The following is a 23,363-nucleotide window of genomic DNA, read 5'->3' as shown; positions in this document are numbered from 1 at the left end:
TTATCTGCTAACGTTCAAGGAGACTTAGAGGAGAGCAGGTATTCTGCAAACTCGAGTACTTGGTCAAAAATAAAAATAAAATAAAAACTTATGCCTAATGCGTGTAGAGCACAACTCAAGCCATAACCAATTGGCAATAACAAAGTGTTTTTCATTTGACAAAAATATTGCAAGTCGGCTCTTAAATTGTTGACCTTATCATATCAACAGCATGAATGAATAACTAATCAAATCACAGTTTGTGCAAAGACACTGTCAAAGGCTCAGCTTAACTATAAAAATGCCAGCAGACTCGTGTTCCGAACCATCTCAGCTTGAGGGATAACTTGCAAACTTCTCTTCAGGGAAAATGGCTGTTCAAAAGCTTTTCCCAGTCCTCTTTCTTCAACTAGCCCTTGCTTTTTTGCTTGCAGGCCTCACTAATGCAGGGGGTTTGCAACTCGGGTTCTACCAGGGAGCATGTCCTGATGCAGAGCTTATAGTCCATCAAACTCTTTACCGTTACATTTCTAGGGACCCAACCCTTGCTGCTCCTTTGCTGAGAATGCATTTCCATGATTGTTTCATCAGGGTAAGCCCTTAAGCTACACTACTGTGCAATTTACACAGTTCTGAAACAGAATTTATCTTGTATCATTATTTTCAACATTACGTTGCTGCATAAGCACACACAGAACAATATCCTAACAAGTTATTCTTTCCAGGGATGTGAGGGTTCTGTGCTCCTAAGTTCTACAAAGAATAATCAAGCTGAGAAAGACGCCATCCCAAATAAAACCTTAAGAGGGTTCAATGTCATTGATGCTGTAAAATCAGCACTAGAAAAGAAGTGTCCTGGTGTGGTTTCCTGTGCCGATATCTTGGCCTTGGTTGCTCGTGACGCGGTTCTAATGGTATCAAATTTACCAACACAATTTATCACCACTGATTAACTGGATCATTATGCCGATGCTTAACCAGTTTTTCCATTCAGATTGGCGGACCACGTTGGGATGTTCCCACAGGACGCAGAGACGGAAGGGTGTCGATTGCCAACGAGGCTTTATTCAATTTACCATCTCCTTTTGCCAACATAACTGTCCTGAAACAACAATTTGCTGCAACGGGTTTAAGTGTAAAGGACCTTGCAGTTTTATCAGGTAGTTTTCGTAACAAAAAAAGCTATCTATTAAGCAAAATATCAGCGTATTTACTTGGAATATGTTTTGGTGACAGGAGGACACACCATAGGAATTGGACACTGTACCATAATCTCGAACAGGTTGTACAATTTCACAGGCAAGGGAGATACTGACCCTTCATTGGACCCAAGATACGCTGCTCAACTGAAGAATAAATGTAAGCCTGGAAACTCCAACACAGTCGTTGAGATGGACCCTGGTAGCTTCAAGTCTTTCGACGAAGATTACTACAACATTGTAGCTAAAAGAAGAGGGCTATTCCGATCTGATGCAGCTCTTCTTGACGATGCTGAAACAAGAGGCTATGTCAAATTTCAGTCAATGACACAGGGATCCACTTTTGCACAAGATTTTGCTGAATCCATGGTGAAAATGGGTTACATTGGAGTCCTGACCGGCGAACAAGGCGAAATCAGGAAACATTGTGCTGTTGTGAATTAAATCGATCTTCTATTGATTTCCTGAAATGCACGTGTGATTTCATTTGTATTTGTTTCATTTATTTTCCCCCACATTTGCAACCCAAATGGTTGCAGGATGTACTTCATAATTTGAGGTTTTGCCTTCATGTTATTTCTTGTGATTTATTCAATATTTTCTTCATACGAATATAAACATCCACTACCTTCATAGTATTTTAATACCTGCTACAGTTTCTTTCACTCTTTTGGCTAGGCCATGAATATATGCATGCTTGGGCAGACTGCAACTCCCATGAACATACCCAACATCTTCACAGAAATTTACCTAAGTTTGCAGCAAGTATTCAATCTGGAAGAACATTTTTATATGTGCTCCTCGTAAAATCTCATTACCCAAATGCCTCTACTTATTTGTCTATAGAAGGAGAATCATATCATGACTTTAATTTTCTGTATATTTTCTTTAAATATTTTATATGTGATTAAAGAGATTCCTGTCATTGTGAGCAGGAAGTCATTTAAATTTTCTGTTATGATGGAACTATACAGGAATAAAGTGTGATCTGAGTTCCCTTAATTTGTTTTATAGCTTGCACCACTATTCTTTGGTTTCAAGGTCTAAATATTAGATCCCAGAAAGAGTAAGAACAATTTGCTTGCCATTGTCAGCACGCAACACAGAAACAAAGCGCATGTAAAAAGCCCATGCTAGTTAGGTCGAAATCAAGAAGGGTGCCAGCCAAGTTTCTTCGTAATATGAAATGCATAATCTTCGCCATTTTTGGCAGCCACTTTCACATCAAGCCGTTCGTCTTGCTGTTTGATGTTGTCTGCATTCTTAATCAGCTGAAATCCTTGTATTCTGAGTTATTCAAGGCTCTATAATCTCTTCAGTTTTATAGAAGGGTGGGAACTGATCAGAATTCCCTGGTGGGTTTCCATGCACTGTGTGACAGTTAATTATTGAGCAGTTTTTTTCTTTGTAACAAAAGCATAGAGTGAATCCTGCTTATTACACACGCATGATGCAAAGTCTTATGTGTTTCTTCTGTCTTCAAAGGCCAACATAAGTTATTGGTTCAGCTAAAGAATCTGAGGATGGTCGATGCACGTATTTTTCACGTATATGGTTTCTTCGAAACTAGCAGAAGACATGGTCTTGTAAAGTATCATGTGTCTGGGCGGGTATTAAGAATATTGCACGACCAGTTCCAGTTAATACAATAATGCTTAATCAATAAATATTCATTTATTATTAAAACGGCTATGTTCGATAGTACGATACCTGCCAACTCCTAGAATCAATAAAAAAAATCCCAATTATATTCAATGTTGTAAATATAATCTAAAATGGTTCTTCACAATCAAGTAATTAAAAATTCAGATTCAGATTTCACTGCGGCATTTGTAGCGGCAGAACTCAGAAAACTTGAAATGGTATGTTAAAGAATACTATAAAATCATTCTTGAAACCTCGTTCTTTCATAAGGTCAACAAGAGAGAAAATCAGAACAAGTCATGGCAATGTATACTTGGCAGAAAGTCGTGAACAGCATGCTTTAAACCTAGCATTCACATATAATATTTCGTTTCGTGATTAGGCCTTTGTTCTTGAGAGTTTGGTTATTATAATATCCTGAATGGTCACACAGCAGTATCTATAATCTATGCTTGTCTGCTTTGCCAAATTATTTTTGGTGGGTAGCCAATGGGAGAATGTTTAATGCAAGTTGAGCTATATATAATTTAAACGGTTGAGTGTAGGCTAAGATTCTGTTAACTATTATTTTCTGGGCATGTTTTGATATGAACTCGACTCATTCTAACGTAAATTCTTCCATTTCGATGTGCTTGAACTTTTTATTAAACACAATACTTCCCCTCCCAAAAAAACTTTCAAATTTGTTTGGAGTTCAGAAAACATATTTTAGAGGTTTCGATAGTTTTTCTTTGCAAGTTTGCTAATGTTTTTCAATTTTTTTCTCTTATATATAAGCATTATTTAGCAATGTAAAATATTAATCAAACTGTCATTTGATTAGTTATTAATTTGTTGTGGGTCAGCTCTTAAATTGTTGACTTTTTCATATAAACACCAACAATTCGTAACTAATCAAATGACAGTTCGTGCAAAGACACTGTCAAAGACCTTAGCTCAACTATAAAATGCCAGCACTTGTGTTCCAAACCATCTCATCCTTGAAGTACAGCTTTAAAACTTCACTCAAGGGAAAATGGCTATTCAAAAGCTTTTCGCGGTCTGCTTTCTTCAACTCGTTTTCGCCTTTTTGCTTGCAGGCCTCACTAATGCAGGGGGGCTGCAACTCGGATTCTACCAGAGAGCATGTCCTGATGCAGAGCTTATAGTCCATCAAACTCTTTATCGTTACGTCTCTAGGGACCGAACCCTTGCTGCTCCTCTGCTACGAATGCATTTCCATGATTGCTTTATCAGGGTAAGCTTTTAAGCTGAAGTACTAGTATGCAATTTACACAGTATGTATCTGATATCATCATCATCATCTCAATGTTACCTTGCCACAAAAGCACTTGGAAATCAAGCGTTTTCATCTTGTTTAGGAAACCACACAATTTCATATCCTAACAAGTTATGCTTTCCAGGGATGTGAGGGTTCTGTGCTCCTAAGTTCTACAAAGAATAATCAAGCTGAGAAAGACGCCATCCCAAATAAAACCTTAAGAGGGTTCAATGTCATTGATGCTGTAAAATCAGCACTAGAAAAGAAGTGTCCTGGTGTGGTTTCCTGTGCCGATATCTTGGCCTTGGTTGCTCGTGACGCGGTTCTAATGGTATCAAATTTACCAACACAATTTATCACCACTGATTAACTGGATCATTATGCCGATGCTTAACCAGTTTTTCCATTCAGATTGGCGGACCACGTTGGGATGTTCCCACAGGACGCAGAGACGGAAGGGTGTCGATTGCCAACGAGGCTTTATTCAATTTACCATCTCCTTTTGCCAACATAACTGTCCTGAAACAACAATTTGCTGCAACGGGTTTAAGTGTAAAGGACCTTGCAGTTTTATCAGGTAGTTTTCGTAACAAAAAAAGCTATCTATTAAGCAAAATATCAGCGTATTTACTTGGAATATGTTTTGGTGACAGGAGGACACACCATAGGAATTGGACACTGTACCATAATCTCGAACAGGTTGTACAATTTCACAGGCAAGGGAGATACTGACCCTTCATTGGACCCAAGATACGCTGCTCAACTGAAGAATAAATGTAAGCCTGGAAACTCCAACACAGTCGTTGAGATGGACCCTGGTAGCTTCAAGTCTTTCGACGAAGATTACTACAACATTGTAGCTAAAAGAAGAGGGCTATTCCGATCTGATGCAGCTCTTCTTGACGATGCTGAAACAAGAGGCTATGTCAAATTTCAGTCAATGACACAGGGATCCACTTTTGCACAAGATTTTGCTGAATCCATGGTGAAAATGGGTTACATTGGAGTCCTGACCGGCGAACAAGGCGAAATCAGGAAACATTGTGCTGTTGTGAATTAAATCGATCTTCTATTGATTTCCTGAAATGCACGTGTGATTTCATTTGTATTTGTTTCATTTATTTTCCCCCACATTTGCAACCCAATTAGTTGCAGGATGTACTTCATAATTTGAGGTTTTGCCTTCATGTTATTTCTTGTGATTTATTCAATATTTTCTTCATACGAATATAAACATCCACTACCTTCATAGTATTTTAATACCTGCTACAGTTTCTTTCACTCTTTTGGCTAGGCCATGAATATATGCATGCTTGGGCAGACTGCAACTCCCATGAACATACCCAACATCTTCACAGAAATTTACCTAAGTTTGCAGCAAGTATTCAATCTGGAAGAACATTTTTATATGTGCTCCTCGTAAAATCTCATTACCCAAATGCCTCTACTTATTTGTCTATAGAAGGAGAATCATATCATGACTTTAATTTTCTGTATATTTTCTTTAAATATTTTATATGTGATTAAAGAGATTCCTGTCATTGTGAGCAGGAAGTCATTTAAATTTTCTGTTATGATGGAACTATACAGGAATAAAGTGTGATCTGAGTTCCCTTAATTTGTTTTATAGCTTGCACCACTATTCTTTGGTTTCAAGGTCTAAATATTAGATCCCAGAAAGAGTAAGAACAATTTGCTTGCCATTGTCAGCACGCAACACAGAAACAAAGCGCATGTAAAAAGCCCATGCTAGTTAGGTCGAAATCAAGAAGGGTGCCAGCCAAGTTTCTTCGTAATATGAAATGCATAATCTTCGCCATTTTTGGCAGCCACTTTCACATCAAGCCGTTCGTCTTGCTGTTTGATGTTGTCTGCATTCTTAATCAGCTGAAATCCTTGTATTCTGAGTTATTCAAGGCTCTATAATCTCTTCAGTTTTATAGAAGGGTGGGAACTGATCAGAATTCCCTGGTGGGTTTCCATGCACTGTGTGACAGTTAATTATTGAGCAGTTTTTTTTCTTTGTAACAAAAGCATAGAGTGAATCCTGCTTATTACACACGCATGATGCAAAGTCTTATGTGTTTCTTCTGTCTTCAAAGGCCAACATAAGTTATTGGTTCAGCTAAAGAATCTGAGGATGGTCGATGCACGTATTTTTCACGTATATGGTTTCTTCGAAACTAGCAGAAGACATGGTCTTGTAAAGTATCATGTGTCTGGGCGGGTATTAAGAATATTGCACGACCAGTTCCAGTTAATACAATAATGCTTAATCAATAAATATTCATTTATTATTAAAACGGCTATGTTCGATAGTACGATACCTGCCAACTCCTAGAATCAATAAAAAAAATCCCAATTATATTCAATGTTGTAAATATAATCTAAAATGGTTCTTCACAATCAAGTAATTAAAAATTCAGATTCAGATTTCACTGCGGCATTTGTAGCGGCAGAACTCAGAAAACTTGAAATGGTATGTTAAAGAATACTATAAAATCATTCTTGAAACCTCGTTCTTTCATAAGGTCAACAAGAGAGAAAATCAGAACAAGTCATGGCAATGTATACTTGGCAGAAAGTCGTGAACAGCATGCTTTAAACCTAGCATTCACATATAATATTTCGTTTCGTGATTAGGCCTTTGTTCTTGAGAGTTTGGTTATTATAATATCCTGAATGGTCACACAGCAGTATCTATAATCTATGCTTGTCTGCTTTGCCAAATTATTTTTGGTGGGTAGCCAATGGGAGAATGTTTAATGCAAGTTGAGCTATATATAATTTAAACGGTTGAGTGTAGGCTAAGATTCTGTTAACTATTATTTTCTGGGCATGTTTTGATATGAACTCGACTCATTCTAACGTAAATTCTTCCATTTCGATGTGCTTGAACTTTTTATTAAACACAATACTTCCCCTCCCAAAAAAACTTTCAAATTTGTTTGGAGTTCAGAAAACATATTTTAGAGGTTTCGATAGTTTTTCTTTGCAAGTTTGCTAATGTTTTTCAATTTTTTTCTCTTATATATAAGCATTATTTAGCAATGTAAAATATTAATCAAACTGTCATTTGATTAGTTATTAATTTGTTGTGGGTCAGCTCTTAAATTGTTGACTTTTTCATATAAACACCAACAATTCGTAACTAATCAAATGACAGTTCGTGCAAAGACACTGTCAAAGACCTTAGCTCAACTATAAAATGCCAGCACTTGTGTTCCAAACCATCTCATCCTTGAAGTACAGCTTTAAAACTTCACTCAAGGGAAAATGGCTATTCAAAAGCTTTTCGCGGTCTGCTTTCTTCAACTCGTTTTCGCCTTTTTGCTTGCAGGCCTCACTAATGCAGGGGGGCTGCAACTCGGATTCTACCAGAGAGCATGTCCTGATGCAGAGCTTATAGTCCATCAAACTCTTTATCGTTACGTCTCTAGGGACCGAACCCTTGCTGCTCCTCTGCTACGAATGCATTTCCATGATTGCTTTATCAGGGTAAGCTTTTAAGCTGAAGTACTAGTATGCAATTTACACAGTATGTATCTGATATCATCATCATCATCTCAATGTTACCTTGCCACAAAAGCACTTGGAAATCAAGCGTTTTCATCTTGTTTAGGAAACCACACAATTTCATATCCTAACAAGTTATGCTTTCCAGGGATGTGAGGGTTCTGTGCTCCTAAGTTCTACAAAGAATAATCAAGCTGAGAAAGACGCCATCCCAAATAAAACCTTAAGAGGGTTCAATGTCATTGATGCTGTAAAATCAGCACTAGAAAAGAAGTGTCCTGGTGTGGTTTCCTGTGCCGATATCTTGGCCTTGGTTGCTCGTGACGCGGTTCTAATGGTATCAAATTTACCAACACAATTTATCACCACTGATTAACTGGATCATTATGCCGATGCTTAACCAGTTTTTCCATTCAGATTGGCGGACCACGTTGGGATGTTCCCACAGGACGCAGAGACGGAAGGGTGTCGATTGCCAACGAGGCTTTATTCAATTTACCATCTCCTTTTGCCAACATAACTGTCCTGAAACAACAATTTGCTGCAACGGGTTTAAGTGTAAAGGACCTTGCAGTTTTATCAGGTAGTTTTCGTAACAAAAAAAGCTATCTATTAAGCAAAATATCAGCGTATTTACTTGGAATATGTTTTGGTGACAGGAGGACACACCATAGGAATTGGACACTGTACCATAATCTCGAACAGGTTGTACAATTTCACAGGCAAGGGAGATACTGACCCTTCATTGGACCCAAGATACGCTGCTCAACTGAAGAATAAATGTAAGCCTGGAAACTCCAACACAGTCGTTGAGATGGACCCTGGTAGCTTCAAGTCTTTCGACGAAGATTACTACAACATTGTAGCTAAAAGAAGAGGGCTATTCCGATCTGATGCAGCTCTTCTTGACGATGCTGAAACAAGAGGCTATGTCAAATTTCAGTCAATGACACAGGGATCCACTTTTGCACAAGATTTTGCTGAATCCATGGTGAAAATGGGTTACATTGGAGTCCTGACCGGCGAACAAGGCGAAATCAGGAAACATTGTGCTGTTGTGAATTAAATCGATCTTCTATTGATTTCCTGAAATGCACGTGTGATTTCATTTGTATTTGTTTCATTTATTTTCCCCCACATTTGCAACCCAATTAGTTGCAGGATGTACTTCATAATTTGAGGTTTTGCCTTCATGTTATTTCTTGTGATTTATTCAATATTTTCTTCATACGAATATAAACATCCACTACCTTCATAGTATTTTAATACCTGCTACAGTTTCTTTCACTCTTTTGGCTAGGCCATGAATATATGCATGCTTGGGCAGACTGCAACTCCCATGAACATACCCAACATCTTCACAGAAATTTACCTAAGTTTGCAGCAAGTATTCAATCTGGAAGAACATTTTTATATGTGCTCCTCGTAAAATCTCATTACCCAAATGCCTCTACTTATTTGTCTATAGAAGGAGAATCATATCATGACTTTAATTTTCTGTATATTTTCTTTAAATATTTTATATGTGATTAAAGAGATTCCTGTCATTGTGAGCAGGAAGTCATTTAAATTTTCTGTTATGATGGAACTATACAGGAATAAAGTGTGATCTGAGTTCCCTTAATTTGTTTTATAGCTTGCACCACTATTCTTTGGTTTCAAGGTCTAAATATTAGATCCCAGAAAGAGTAAGAACAATTTGCTTGCCATTGTCAGCACGCAACACAGAAACAAAGCGCATGTAAAAAGCCCATGCTAGTTAGGTCGAAATCAAGAAGGGTGCCAGCCAAGTTTCTTCGTAATATGAAATGCATAATCTTCGCCATTTTTGGCAGCCACTTTCACATCAAGCCGTTCGTCTTGCTGTTTGATGTTGTCTGCATTCTTAATCAGCTGAAATCCTTGTATTCTGAGTTATTCAAGGCTCTATAATCTCTTCAGTTTTATAGAAGGGTGGGAACTGATCAGAATTCCCTGGTGGGTTTCCATGCACTGTGTGACAGTTAATTATTGAGCAGTTTTTTTCTTTGTAACAAAAGCATAGAGTGAATCCTGCTTATTACACACGCATGATGCAAAGTCTTATGTGTTTCTTCTGTCTTCAAAGGCCAACATAAGTTATTGGTTCAGCTAAAGAATCTGAGGATGGTCGATGCACGTATTTTTCACGTATATGGTTTCTTCGAAACTAGCAGAAGACATGGTCTTGTAAAGTATCATGTGTCTGGGCGGGTATTAAGAATATTGCACGACCAGTTCCAGTTAATACAATAATGCTTAATCAATAAATATTCATTTATTATTAAAACGGCTATGTTCGATAGTACGATACCTGCCAACTCCTAGAATCAATAAAAAAAATCCCAATTATATTCAATGTTGTAAATATAATCTAAAATGGTTCTTCACAATCAAGTAATTAAAAATTCAGATTCAGATTTCACTGCGGCATTTGTAGCGGCAGAACTCAGAAAACTTGAAATGGTATGTTAAAGAATACTATAAAATCATTCTTGAAACCTCGTTCTTTCATAAGGTCAACAAGAGAGAAAATCAGAACAAGTCATGGCAATGTATACTTGGCAGAAAGTCGTGAACAGCATGCTTTAAACCTAGCATTCACATATAATATTTCGTTTCGTGATTAGGCCTTTGTTCTTGAGAGTTTGGTTATTATAATATCCTGAATGGTCACACAGCAGTATCTATAATCTATGCTTGTCTGCTTTGCCAAATTATTTTTGGTGGGTAGCCAATGGGAGAATGTTTAATGCAAGTTGAGCTATATATAATTTAAACGGTTGAGTGTAGGCTAAGATTCTGTTAACTATTATTTTCTGGGCATGTTTTGATATGAACTCGACTCATTCTAACGTAAATTCTTCCATTTCGATGTGCTTGAACTTTTTATTAAACACAATACTTCCCCTCCCAAAAAAACTTTCAAATTTGTTTGGAGTTCAGAAAACATATTTTAGAGGTTTCGATAGTTTTTCTTTGCAAGTTTGCTAATGTTTTTCAATTTTTTTCTCTTATATATAAGCATTATTTAGCAATGTAAAATATTAATCAAACTGTCATTTGATTAGTTATTAATTTGTTGTGGGTCAGCTCTTAAATTGTTGACTTTTTCATATAAACACCAACAATTCGTAACTAATCAAATGACAGTTCGTGCAAAGACACTGTCAAAGACCTTAGCTCAACTATAAAATGCCAGCACTTGTGTTCCAAACCATCTCATCCTTGAAGTACAGCTTTAAAACTTCACTCAAGGGAAAATGGCTATTCAAAAGCTTTTCGCGGTCTGCTTTCTTCAACTCGTTTTCGCCTTTTTGCTTGCAGGCCTCACTAATGCAGGGGGGCTGCAACTCGGATTCTACCAGAGAGCATGTCCTGATGCAGAGCTTATAGTCCATCAAACTCTTTATCGTTACGTCTCTAGGGACCGAACCCTTGCTGCTCCTCTGCTACGAATGCATTTCCATGATTGCTTTATCAGGGTAAGCTTTTAAGCTGAAGTACTAGTATGCAATTTACACAGTATGTATCTGATATCATCATCATCATCTCAATGTTACCTTGCCACAAAAGCACTTGGAAATCAAGCGTTTTCATCTTGTTTAGGAAACCACACAATTTCATATCCTAACAAGTTATGCTTTCCAGGGATGTGAGGGTTCTGTGCTCCTAAGTTCTACAAAGAATAATCAAGCTGAGAAAGACGCCATCCCAAATAAAACCTTAAGAGGGTTCAATGTCATTGATGCTGTAAAATCAGCACTAGAAAAGAAGTGTCCTGGTGTGGTTTCCTGTGCCGATATCTTGGCCTTGGTTGCTCGTGACGCGGTTCTAATGGTATCAAATTTACCAACACAATTTATCACCACTGATTAACTGGATCATTATGCCGATGCTTAACCAGTTTTTCCATTCAGATTGGCGGACCACGTTGGGATGTTCCCACAGGACGCAGAGACGGAAGGGTGTCGATTGCCAACGAGGCTTTATTCAATTTACCATCTCCTTTTGCCAACATAACTGTCCTGAAACAACAATTTGCTGCAACGGGTTTAAGTGTAAAGGACCTTGCAGTTTTATCAGGTAGTTTTCGTAACAAAAAAAGCTATCTATTAAGCAAAATATCAGCGTATTTACTTGGAATATGTTTTGGTGACAGGAGGACACACCATAGGAATTGGACACTGTACCATAATCTCGAACAGGTTGTACAATTTCACAGGCAAGGGAGATACTGACCCTTCATTGGACCCAAGATACGCTGCTCAACTGAAGAATAAATGTAAGCCTGGAAACTCCAACACAGTCGTTGAGATGGACCCTGGTAGCTTCAAGTCTTTCGACGAAGATTACTACAACATTGTAGCTAAAAGAAGAGGGCTATTCCGATCTGATGCAGCTCTTCTTGACGATGCTGAAACAAGAGGCTATGTCAAATTTCAGTCAATGACACAGGGATCCACTTTTGCACAAGATTTTGCTGAATCCATGGTGAAAATGGGTTACATTGGAGTCCTGACCGGCGAACAAGGCGAAATCAGGAAACATTGTGCTGTTGTGAATTAAATCGATCTTCTATTGATTTCCTGAAATGCACGTGTGATTTCATTTGTATTTGTTTCATTTATTTTCCCCCACATTTGCAACCCAAATGGTTGCAGGATGTACTTCATAATTTGAGGTTTTGCCTTCATGTTATTTCTTGTGATTTATTCAATATTTTCTTCATACGAATATAAACATCCACTACCTTCATAGTATTTTAATACCTGCTACAGTTTCTTTCACTCTTTTGGCTAGGCCATGAATATATGCATGCTTGGGCAGACTGCAACTCCCATGAACATACCCAACATCTTCACAGAAATTTACCTAAGTTTGCAGCAAGTATTCAATCTGGAAGAACATTTTTATATGTGCTCCTCGTAAAATCTCATTACCCAAATGCCTCTACTTATTTGTCTATAGAAGGAGAATCATATCATGACTTTAATTTTCTGTATATTTTCTTTAAATATTTTATATGTGATTAAAGAGATTCCTGTCATTGTGAGCAGGAAGTCATTTAAATTTTCTGTTATGATGGAACTATACAGGAATAAAGTGTGATCTGAGTTCCCTTAATTTGTTTTATAGCTTGCACCACTATTCTTTGGTTTCAAGGTCTAAATATTAGATCCCAGAAAGAGTAAGAACAATTTGCTTGCCATTGTCAGCACGCAACACAGAAACAAAGCGCATGTAAAAAGCCCATGCTAGTTAGGTCGAAATCAAGAAGGGTGCCAGCCAAGTTTCTTCGTAATATGAAATGCATAATCTTCGCCATTTTTGGCAGCCACTTTCACATCAAGCCGTTCGTCTTGCTGTTTGATGTTGTCTGCATTCTTAATCAGCTGAAATCCTTGTATTCTGAGTTATTCAAGGCTCTATAATCTCTTCAGTTTTATAGAAGGGTGGGAACTGATCAGAATTCCCTGGTGGGTTTCCATGCACTGTGTGACAGTTAATTATTGAGCAGTTTTTTTCTTTGTAACAAAAGCATAGAGTGAATCCTGCTTATTACACACGCATGATGCAAAGTCTTATGTGTTTCTTCTGTCTTCAAAGGCCAACATAAGTTATTGGTTCAGCTAAAGAATCTGAGGATGGTCGATGCACGTATTTTTCACGTATATGGTTTCTTCGAAACTAGCAGAAGACATGGTCTTGTAAAGTATCATGTGTCTGGGCGGGTATTAAGAATATTGCACGACCAGTTCCAGTTAATACAATAATGCTTAATCAATAAATATTCATTTATTATTAAAACGGCTATGTTCGATAGTACGATACCTGCCAACTCCTAGAATCAATAAAAAAAATCCCAATTATATTCAATGTTGTAAATATAATCTAAAATGGTTCTTCACAATCAAGTAATTAAAAATTCAGATTCAGATTTCACTGCGGCATTTGTAGCGGCAGAACTCAGAAAACTTGAAATGGTATGTTAAAGAATACTATAAAATCATTCTTGAAACCTCGTTCTTTCATAAGGTCAACAAGAGAGAAAATCAGAACAAGTCATGGCAATGTATACTTGGCAGAAAGTCGTGAACAGCATGCTTTAAACCTAGCATTCACATATAATATTTCGTTTCGTGATTAGGCCTTTGTTCTTGAGAGTTTGGTTATTATAATATCCTGAATGGTCACACAGCAGTATCTATAATCTATGCTTGTCTGCTTTGCCAAATTATTTTTGGTGGGTAGCCAATGGGAGAATGTTTAATGCAAGTTGAGCTATATATAATTTAAACGGTTGAGTGTAGGCTAAGATTCTGTTAACTATTATTTTCTGGGCATGTTTTGATATGAACTCGACTCATTCTAACGTAAATTCTTCCATTTCGATGTGCTTGAACTTTTTATTAAACACAATACTTCCCCTCCCAAAAAAACTTTCAAATTTGTTTGGAGTTCAGAAAACATATTTTAGAGGTTTCGATAGTTTTTCTTTGCAAGTTTGCTAATGTTTTTCAATTTTTTTCTCTTATATATAAGCATTATTTAGCAATGTAAAATATTAATCAAACTGTCATTTGATTAGTTATTAATTTGTTGTGGGTCAGCTCTTAAATTGTTGACTTTTTCATATAAACACCAACAATTCGTAACTAATCAAATGACAGTTCGTGCAAAGACACTGTCAAAGACCTTAGCTCAACTATAAAATGCCAGCACTTGTGTTCCAAACCATCTCATCCTTGAAGTACAGCTTTAAAACTTCACTCAAGGGAAAATGGCTATTCAAAAGCTTTTCGCGGTCTGCTTTCTTCAACTCGTTTTCGCCTTTTTGCTTGCAGGCCTCACTAATGCAGGGGGGCTGCAACTCGGATTCTACCAGAGAGCATGTCCTGATGCAGAGCTTATAGTCCATCAAACTCTTTATCGTTACGTCTCTAGGGACCGAACCCTTGCTGCTCCTCTGCTACGAATGCATTTCCATGATTGCTTTATCAGGGTAAGCTTTTAAGCTGAAGTACTAGTATGCAATTTACACAGTATGTATCTGATATCATCATCATCATCTCAATGTTACCTTGCCACAAAAGCACTTGGAAATCAAGCGTTTTCATCTTGTTTAGGAAACCACACAATTTCATATCCTAACAAGTTATGCTTTCCAGGGATGTGAGGGTTCTGTGCTCCTAAGTTCTACAAAGAATAATCAAGCTGAGAAAGACGCCATCCCAAATAAAACCTTAAGAGGGTTCAATGTCATTGATGCTGTAAAATCAGCACTAGAAAAGAAGTGTCCTGGTGTGGTTTCCTGTGCCGATATCTTGGCCTTGGTTGCTCGTGACGCGGTTCTAATGGTATCAAATTTACCAACACAATTTATCACCACTGATTAACTGGATCATTATGCCGATGCTTAACCAGTTTTTCCATTCAGATTGGCGGACCACGTTGGGATGTTCCCACAGGACGCAGAGACGGAAGGGTGTCGATTGCCAACGAGGCTTTATTCAATTTACCATCTCCTTTTGCCAACATAACTGTCCTGAAACAACAATTTGCTGCAACGGGTTTAAGTGTAAAGGACCTTGCAGTTTTATCAGGTAGTTTTCGTAACAAAAAAAGCTATCTATTAAGCAAAATATCAGCGTATTTACTTGGAATATGTTTTGGTGACAGGAGGACACACCATAGGAATTGGACACTGTACCATAATCTCGAACAGGTTGTACAATTTCACAGGCAAGGGAGATACTGACCCTTCATTGGACCCAAGATACGCTGCTCAACTGAAGAATAAATGTAAGCCTGGAAACTCCAACACAGTCGTTGAGATGGACCCTGGTAGCTTCAAGTCTTTCGACGAAGATTACTACAACATTGTAGCTAAAAGAAGAGGGCTATTCCGATCTGATGCAGCTCTTCTTGACGATGCTGAAACAAGAGGCTATGTCAAATTTCAGTCAATGACACAGGGATCCACTTTTGCACAAGATTTTGCTGAATCCATGGTGAAAATGGGTTACATTGGAGTCCTGACCGGCGAACAAGGCGAAATCAGGAAACATTGTGCTGTTGTGAATTAAATCGATCTTCTATTGATTTCCTGAAATGCACGTGTGATTTCATTTGTATTTGTTTCATTTATTTTCCCCCACATTTGCAACCCAAATGGTTGCAGGATGTACTTCATAATTTGAGGTTTTGCCTTCATGTTATTTCTTGTGATTTATTCAATATTTTCTTCATACGAATATAAACATCCACTACCTTCATAGTATTTTAATACCTGCTACAGTTTCTTTCACTCTTTTGGCTAGGCCATGAATATATGCATGCTTGGGCAGACTGCAACTCCCATGAACATACCCAACATCTTCACAGAAATTTACCTAAGTTTGCAGCAAGTATTCAATCTGGAAGAACATTTTTATATGTGCTCCTCGTAAAATCTCATTACCCAAATGCCTCTACTTATTTGTCTATAGAAGGAGAATCATATCATGACTTTAATTTTCTGTATATTTTCTTTAAATATTTTATATGTGATTAAAGAGATTCCTGTCATTGTGAGCAGGAAGTCATTTAAATTTTCTGTTATGATGGAACTATACAGGAATAAAGTGTGATCTGAGTTCCCTTAATTTGTTTTATAGCTTGCACCACTATTCTTTGGTTTCAAGGTCTAAATATTAGATCCCAGAAAGAGTAAGAACAATTTGCTTGCCATTGTCAGCACGCAACACAGAAACAAAGCGCATGTAAAAAGCCCATGCTAGTTAGGTCGAAATCAAGAAGGGTGCCAGCCAAGTTTCTTCGTAATATGAAATGCATAATCTTCGCCATTTTTGGCAGCCACTTTCACATCAAGCCGTTCGTCTTGCTGTTTGATGTTGTCTGCATTCTTAATCAGCTGAAATCCTTGTATTCTGAGTTATTCAAGGCTCTATAATCTCTTCAGTTTTATAGAAGGGTGGGAACTGATCAGAATTCCCTGGTGGGTTTCCATGCACTGTGTGACAGTTAATTATTGAGCAGTTTTTTTCTTTGTAACAAAAGCATAGAGTGAATCCTGCTTATTACACACGCATGATGCAAAGTCTTATGTGTTTCTTCTGTCTTCAAAGGCCAACATAAGTTATTGGTTCAGCTAAAGAATCTGAGGATGGTCGATGCACGTATTTTTCACGTATATGGTTTCTTCGAAACTAGCAGAAGACATGGTCTTGTAAAGTATCATGTGTCTGGGCGGGTATTAAGAATATTGCACGACCAGTTCCAGTTAATACAATAATGCTTAATCAATAAATATTCATTTATTATTAAAACGGCTATGTTCGATAGTACGATACCTGCCAACTCCTAGAATCAATAAAAAAAATCCCAATTATATTCAATGTTGTAAATATAATCTAAAATGGTTCTTCACAATCAAGTAATTAAAAATTCAGATTCAGATTTCACTGCGGCATTTGTAGCGGCAGAACTCAGAAAACTTGAAATGGTATGTTAAAGAATACTATAAAATCATTCTTGAAACCTCGTTCTTTCATAAGGTCAACAAGAGAGAAAATCAGAACAAGTCATGGCAATGTATACTTGGCAGAAAGTCGTGAACAGCATGCTTTAAACCTAGCATTCACATATAATATTTCGTTTCGTGATTAGGCCTTTGTTCTTGAGAGTTTGGTTATTATAATATCCTGAATGGTCACACAGCAGTATCTATAATCTATGCTTGTCTGCTTTGCCAAATTATTTTTGGTGGGTAGCCAATGGGAGAATGTTTAATGCAAGTTGAGCTATATATAATTTAAACGGTTGAGTGTAGGCTAAGATTCTGTTAACTATTATTTTCTGGGCATGTTTTGATATGAACTCGACTCATTCTAACGTAAATTCTTCCATTTCGATGTGCTTGAACTTTTTATTAAACACAATACTTCCCCTCCCAAAAAAACTTTCAAATTTGTTTGGAGTTCAGAAAACATATTTTAGAGGTTTCGATAGTTTTTCTTTGCAAGTTTGCTAATGTTTTTCAATTTTTTTCTCTTATATATAAGCATTATTTAGCAATGTAAAATATTAATCAAACTGTCATTTGATTAGTTATTAATTTGTTGTGGGTCAGCTCTTAAATTGTTGACTTTTTCATATAAACACCAACAATTCGTAACTAATCAAATGACAGTTCGTGCAAAGACACTGTCAAAGACCTTAGCTCAACTATAAAATGCCAGCACTTGTGTTCCAAACCATCTCATCCTTGAAGTACAGCTTTAAAACTTCACTCAAGGGAAAATGGCTATTCAAAAGCTTTTCGCGGTCTGCTTTCTTCAACTCGTTTTCGCCTTTTTGCTTGCAGGCCTCACTAATGCAGGGGGGCTGCAACTCGGATTCTACCAGAGAGCATGTCCTGATGCAGAGCTTATAGTCCATCAAACTCTTTATCGTTACGTCTCTAGGGACCGAACCCTTGCTGCTCCTCTGCTACGAATGCATTTCCATGATTGCTTTATCAGGGTAAGCTTTTAAGCTGAAGTACTAGTATGCAATTTACACAGTATGTATCTGATATCATCATCATCATCTCAATGTTACCTTGCCACAAAAGCACTTGGAAATCAAGCGTTTTCATCTTGTTTAGGAAACCACACAATTTCATATCCTAACAAGTTATGCTTTCCAGGGATGTGAGGGTTCTGTGCTCCTAAGTTCTACAAAGAATAATCAAGCTGAGAAAGACGCCATCCCAAATAAAACCTTAAGAGGGTTCAATGTCATTGATGCTGTAAAATCAGCACTAGAAAAGAAGTGTCCTGGTGTGGTTTCCTGTGCCGATATCTTGGCCTTGGTTGCTCGTGACGCGGTTCTAATGGTATCAAATTTACCAACACAATTTATCACCACTGATTAACTGGATCATTATGCCGATGCTTAACCAGTTTTTCCATTCAGATTGGCGGACCACGTTGGGATGTTCCCACAGGACGCAGAGACGGAAGGGTGTCGATTGCCAACGAGGCTTTATTCAATTTACCATCTCCTTTTGCCAACATAACTGTCCTGAAACAACAATTTGCTGCAACGGGTTTAAGTGTAAAGGACCTTGCAGTTTTATCAGGTAGTTTTCGTAACAAAAAAAGCTATCTATTAAGCAAAATATCAGCGTATTTACTTGGAATATGTTTTGGTGACAGGAGGACACACCATAGGAATTGGACACTGTACCATAATCTCGAACAGGTTGTACAATTTCACAGGCAAGGGAGATACTGACCCTTCATTGGACCCAAGATACGCTGCTCAACTGAAGAATAAATGTAAGCCTGGAAACTCCAACACAGTCGTTGAGATGGACCCTGGTAGCTTCAAGTCTTTCGACGAAGATTACTACAACATTGTAGCTAAAAGAAGAGGGCTATTCCGATCTGATGCAGCTCTTCTTGACGATGCTGAAACAAGAGGCTATGTCAAATTTCAGTCAATGACACAGGGATCCACTTTTGCACAAGATTTTGCTGAATCCATGGTGAAAATGGGTTACATTGGAGTCCTGACCGGCGAACAAGGCGAAATCAGGAAACATTGTGCTGTTGTGAATTAAATCGATCTTCTATTGATTTCCTGAAATGCACGTGTGATTTCATTTGTATTTGTTTCATTTATTTTCCCCCACATTTGCAACCCAATTAGTTGCAGGATGTACTTCATAATTTGAGGTTTTGCCTTCATGTTATTTCTTGTGATTTATTCAATATTTTCTTCATACGAATATAAACATCCACTACCTTCATAGTATTTTAATACCTGCTACAGTTTCTTTCACTCTTTTGGCTAGGCCATGAATATATGCATGCTTGGGCAGACTGCAACTCCCATGAACATACCCAACATCTTCACAGAAATTTACCTAAGTTTGCAGCAAGTATTCAATCTGGAAGAACATTTTTATATGTGCTCCTCGTAAAATCTCATTACCCAAATGCCTCTACTTATTTGTCTATAGAAGGAGAATCATATCATGACTTTAATTTTCTGTATATTTTCTTTAAATATTTTATATGTGATTAAAGAGATTCCTGTCATTGTGAGCAGGAAGTCATTTAAATTTTCTGTTATGATGGAACTATACAGGAATAAAGTGTGATCTGAGTTCCCTTAATTTGTTTTATAGCTTGCACCACTATTCTTTGGTTTCAAGGTCTAAATATTAGATCCCAGAAAGAGTAAGAACAATTTGCTTGCCATTGTCAGCACGCAACACAGAAACAAAGCGCATGTAAAAAGCCCATGCTAGTTAGGTCGAAATCAAGAAGGGTGCCAGCCAAGTTTCTTCGTAATATGAAATGCATAATCTTCGCCATTTTTGGCAGCCACTTTCACATCAAGCCGTTCGTCTTGCTGTTTGATGTTGTCTGCATTCTTAATCAGCTGAAATCCTTGTATTCTGAGTTATTCAAGGCTCTATAATCTCTTCAGTTTTATAGAAGGGTGGGAACTGATCAGAATTCCCTGGTGGGTTTCCATGCACTGTGTGACAGTTAATTATTGAGCAGTTTTTTTCTTTGTAACAAAAGCATAGAGTGAATCCTGCTTATTACACACGCATGATGCAAAGTCTTATGTGTTTCTTCTGTCTTCAAAGGCCAACATAAGTTATTGGTTCAGCTAAAGAATCTGAGGATGGTCGATGCACGTATTTTTCACGTATATGGTTTCTTCGAAACTAGCAGAAGACATGGTCTTGTAAAGTATCATGTGTCTGGGCGGGTATTAAGAATATTGCACGACCAGTTCCAGTTAATACAATAATGCTTAATCAATAAATATTCATTTATTATTAAAACGGCTATGTTCGATAGTACGATACCTGCCAACTCCTAGAATCAATAAAAAAAATCCCAATTATATTCAATGTTGTAAATATAATCTAAAATGGTTCTTCACAATCAAGTAATTAAAAATTCAGATTCAGATTTCACTGCGGCATTTGTAGCGGCAGAACTCAGAAAACTTGAAATGGTATGTTAAAGAATACTATAAAATCATTCTTGAAACCTCGTTCTTTCATAAGGTCAACAAGAGAGAAAATCAGAACAAGTCATGGCAATGTATACTTGGCAGAAAGTCGTGAACAGCATGCTTTAAACCTAGCATTCACATATAATATTTCGTTTCGTGATTAGGCCTTTGTTCTTGAGAGTTTGGTTATTATAATATCCTGAATGGTCACACAGCAGTATCTATAATCTATGCTTGTCTGCTTTGCCAAATTATTTTTGGTGGGTAGCCAATGGGAGAATGTTTAATGCAAGTTGAGCTATATATAATTTAAACGGTTGAGTGTAGGCTAAGATTCTGTTAACTATTATTTTCTGGGCATGTTTTGATATGAACTCGACTCATTCTAACGTAAATTCTTCCATTTCGATGTGCTTGAACTTTTTATTAAACACAATACTTCCCCTCCCAAAAAAACTTTCAAATTTGTTTGGAGTTCAGAAAACATATTTTAGAGGTTTCGATAGTTTTTCTTTGCAAGTTTGCTAATGTTTTTCAATTTTTTTCTCTTATATATAAGCATTATTTAGCAATGTAAAATATTAATCAAACTGTCATTTGATTAGTTATTAATTTGTTGTGGGTCAGCTCTTAAATTGTTGACTTTTTCATATAAACACCAACAATTCGTAACTAATCAAATGACAGTTCGTGCAAAGACACTGTCAAAGACCTTAGCTCAACTATAAAATGCCAGCACTTGTGTTCCAAACCATCTCATCCTTGAAGTACAGCTTTAAAACTTCACTCAAGGGAAAATGGCTATTCAAAAGCTTTTCGCGGTCTGCTTTCTTCAACTCGTTTTCGCCTTTTTGCTTGCAGGCCTCACTAATGCAGGGGGGCTGCAACTCGGATTCTACCAGAGAGCATGTCCTGATGCAGAGCTTATAGTCCATCAAACTCTTTATCGTTACGTCTCTAGGGACCGAACCCTTGCTGCTCCTCTGCTACGAATGCATTTCCATGATTGCTTTATCAGGGTAAGCTTTTAAGCTGAAGTACTAGTATGCAATTTACACAGTATGTATCTGATATCATCATCATCATCTCAATGTTACCTTGCCACAAAAGCACTTGGAAATCAAGCGTTTTCATCTTGTTTAGGAAACCACACAATTTCATATCCTAACAAGTTATGCTTTCCAGGGATGTGAGGGTTCTGTGCTCCTAAGTTCTACAAAGAATAATCAAGCTGAGAAAGACGCCATCCCAAATAAAACCTTAAGAGGGTTCAATGTCATTGATGCTGTAAAATCAGCACTAGAAAAGAAGTGTCCTGGTGTGGTTTCCTGTGCCGATATCTTGGCCTTGGTTGCTCGTGACGCGGTTCAATTCACACAGTTGTGAAACATAATTTATCATATATCATTATTTTCAACATTACATTGCTGCTTAAGCACACGTAGAACAATATCCTAACAAGTTGTGGTTTCAGGGATGTGATGGCTCTGTGCTCCTAAGTTCTACAGAGAAAAATCAAGCTGAGAAAGACGCGATCCCGAATAAAACCTTAAGAGGATTCAATGTCATTGATGCTGTAAAATCTGCACTGGAGAAGAATTGTCCTGGTGTGGTTTCCTGTTCTGATGTCTTGGCCCTGGTGGCTCGTGACGCAGTCCTAATGGTATTAAATCTTCCAACACAAAATTTATCTCCACTAATAAACTGCACCATATGCGCATGTGCTTAATCAAAGCCTTTCCTTCCAGATTGGCGGACCACATTGGGATGTCCCCACGGGACGCAGAGACGGAAGAGTGTCGATTGCCAATGAGGCTTTATTCAATCTACCATCTCCTTTCGCCAACATAACTGTCCTGAAACAACAATTTGCTGCAACGGGTTTAAGTGTAAAGGACCTTGCAGTTTTATCAGGTAGTTTTCGTAACATAAAAAGCTGTCTATTAAGCAAAATATCAGCGTCTTTACTTGGAATATTTTTTGGTGACAGGAGGACACACCATAGGAATTGGACACTGTACCATAATCTCGAACAGGTTGTACAATTTCACAGGCAAAGGTGATACTGACCCTTCATTGGACCCAAGGTACGCTGCTCAACTGAAGAAAAAATGTAAGCCTGGAAACTCCAACACAGTCGTTGAGATGGACCCTGGGAGCTTCAAAACTTTCGACGAAGATTACTACAACATTGTAGCTAAAAGAAGAGGGCTATTCCGATCTGATGCAGCTCTTCTTGACGATGCTGAAACAAGAGACTACGTCAAGTTTCAGTCAAGGACACAAGGATCCACCTTTGCACAAGATTTTGCTGAATCCATGGTGAAAATGGGCTACATTGGAGTCCTGACCGGCGAACAAGGTGAAATCAGGAAACGTTGTGCTGTTGTGAACTAGGAGAATCTTTATTTTGATTTTTTTTTACAATGATTTAATTGATTGCAACAAAGTTGCATGGATTTGTGTTTGTTTCTTTTGGCTTTTTAAACATTTGCAAAGGAATTGGCTGCAGGAATTTTTATTTATTTTTTTGAAATTTTGAGGTTGTTCCCTTTATTCCATTATCTTTCTTATGAATAAATATATTGATTTCCTGAATTCATACTACTGTATTGCCTTTCTTCATGCTTTGAATTTTCCTTGAAACTCCTTCCATCTTATACTTCATGCCTAAAAATTTTACAGATTTGACTACAACAACAAAATTAATCAAGTTT

General features: G+C 37.5%; 7 protein-coding genes across 7 annotated transcripts; all 7 read left to right on the top strand.

Moving 5' to 3' along the window:
* Nucleotides 1–297: 297 nt before the first annotated feature.
* Nucleotides 298–1,816, top strand: LOC18100863 (peroxidase 56). Its single transcript, XM_052454577.1, has 4 exons — nt 298–571; nt 705–893; nt 974–1,139; nt 1,216–1,816. The coding sequence occupies exons 1-4, from the start codon at nt 350–352 to the stop codon at nt 1,620–1,622; spliced, it is 984 nt and encodes a 327-aa protein (XP_052310537.1). The 5' UTR covers nt 298–349; the 3' UTR covers nt 1,623–1,816.
* A 1,968-nt stretch (nt 1,817–3,784) lies between these two features.
* On the top strand, nt 3,785–5,337 carry LOC18108883 (peroxidase 56-like). Its single transcript, XM_052454578.1, has 4 exons — nt 3,785–4,059; nt 4,226–4,414; nt 4,495–4,660; nt 4,737–5,337. The coding sequence occupies exons 1-4, from the start codon at nt 3,838–3,840 to the stop codon at nt 5,141–5,143; spliced, it is 984 nt and encodes a 327-aa protein (XP_052310538.1). The 5' UTR covers nt 3,785–3,837; the 3' UTR covers nt 5,144–5,337.
* Nucleotides 5,338–7,306: 1,969 nt separating this feature from the next.
* On the top strand, nt 7,307–8,859 carry LOC127905566 (peroxidase 56-like). Its single transcript, XM_052454579.1, has 4 exons — nt 7,307–7,581; nt 7,748–7,936; nt 8,017–8,182; nt 8,259–8,859. The coding sequence occupies exons 1-4, from the start codon at nt 7,360–7,362 to the stop codon at nt 8,663–8,665; spliced, it is 984 nt and encodes a 327-aa protein (XP_052310539.1). The 5' UTR covers nt 7,307–7,359; the 3' UTR covers nt 8,666–8,859.
* Nucleotides 8,860–10,827: 1,968 nt separating this feature from the next.
* Nucleotides 10,828–12,380, top strand: LOC127905567 (peroxidase 56-like). Its single transcript, XM_052454580.1, has 4 exons — nt 10,828–11,102; nt 11,269–11,457; nt 11,538–11,703; nt 11,780–12,380. Exons 1-4 carry the CDS (start codon nt 10,881–10,883, stop codon nt 12,184–12,186), a joined length of 984 nt encoding a protein of 327 aa, XP_052310540.1. The 5' UTR covers nt 10,828–10,880; the 3' UTR covers nt 12,187–12,380.
* A 1,968-nt stretch (nt 12,381–14,348) lies between these two features.
* LOC127905568 (peroxidase 56-like) lies at nt 14,349–15,901 on the top strand. The gene is made up of 4 exons (XM_052454581.1): nt 14,349–14,623; nt 14,790–14,978; nt 15,059–15,224; nt 15,301–15,901. Exons 1-4 carry the CDS (start codon nt 14,402–14,404, stop codon nt 15,705–15,707), a joined length of 984 nt encoding a protein of 327 aa, XP_052310541.1. The 5' UTR covers nt 14,349–14,401; the 3' UTR covers nt 15,708–15,901.
* A 1,968-nt stretch (nt 15,902–17,869) lies between these two features.
* LOC127905569 (peroxidase 56-like) lies at nt 17,870–19,422 on the top strand. Its single transcript, XM_052454582.1, has 4 exons — nt 17,870–18,144; nt 18,311–18,499; nt 18,580–18,745; nt 18,822–19,422. The coding sequence occupies exons 1-4, from the start codon at nt 17,923–17,925 to the stop codon at nt 19,226–19,228; spliced, it is 984 nt and encodes a 327-aa protein (XP_052310542.1). The 5' UTR covers nt 17,870–17,922; the 3' UTR covers nt 19,229–19,422.
* Nucleotides 19,423–21,389: 1,967 nt separating this feature from the next.
* On the top strand, nt 21,390–23,248 carry LOC7486040 (peroxidase 56-like). Its single transcript, XM_052454583.1, has 4 exons — nt 21,390–21,665; nt 22,121–22,309; nt 22,395–22,560; nt 22,637–23,248. The coding sequence occupies exons 1-4, from the start codon at nt 21,444–21,446 to the stop codon at nt 23,041–23,043; spliced, it is 984 nt and encodes a 327-aa protein (XP_052310543.1). The 5' UTR covers nt 21,390–21,443; the 3' UTR covers nt 23,044–23,248.
* Nucleotides 23,249–23,363: the final 115 nt, after the last annotated feature.

This window comes from Populus trichocarpa, chromosome 7 (genome assembly GCF_000002775.5).
Source record: "Populus trichocarpa isolate Nisqually-1 chromosome 7, P.trichocarpa_v4.1, whole genome shotgun sequence".
NCBI lineage: Eukaryota > Viridiplantae > Streptophyta > Magnoliopsida > Malpighiales > Salicaceae > Populus > Populus trichocarpa.
Note: the sequence above shows the minus strand (reverse complement) of the source record. Positions and strands in the feature narration are given on the sequence as shown.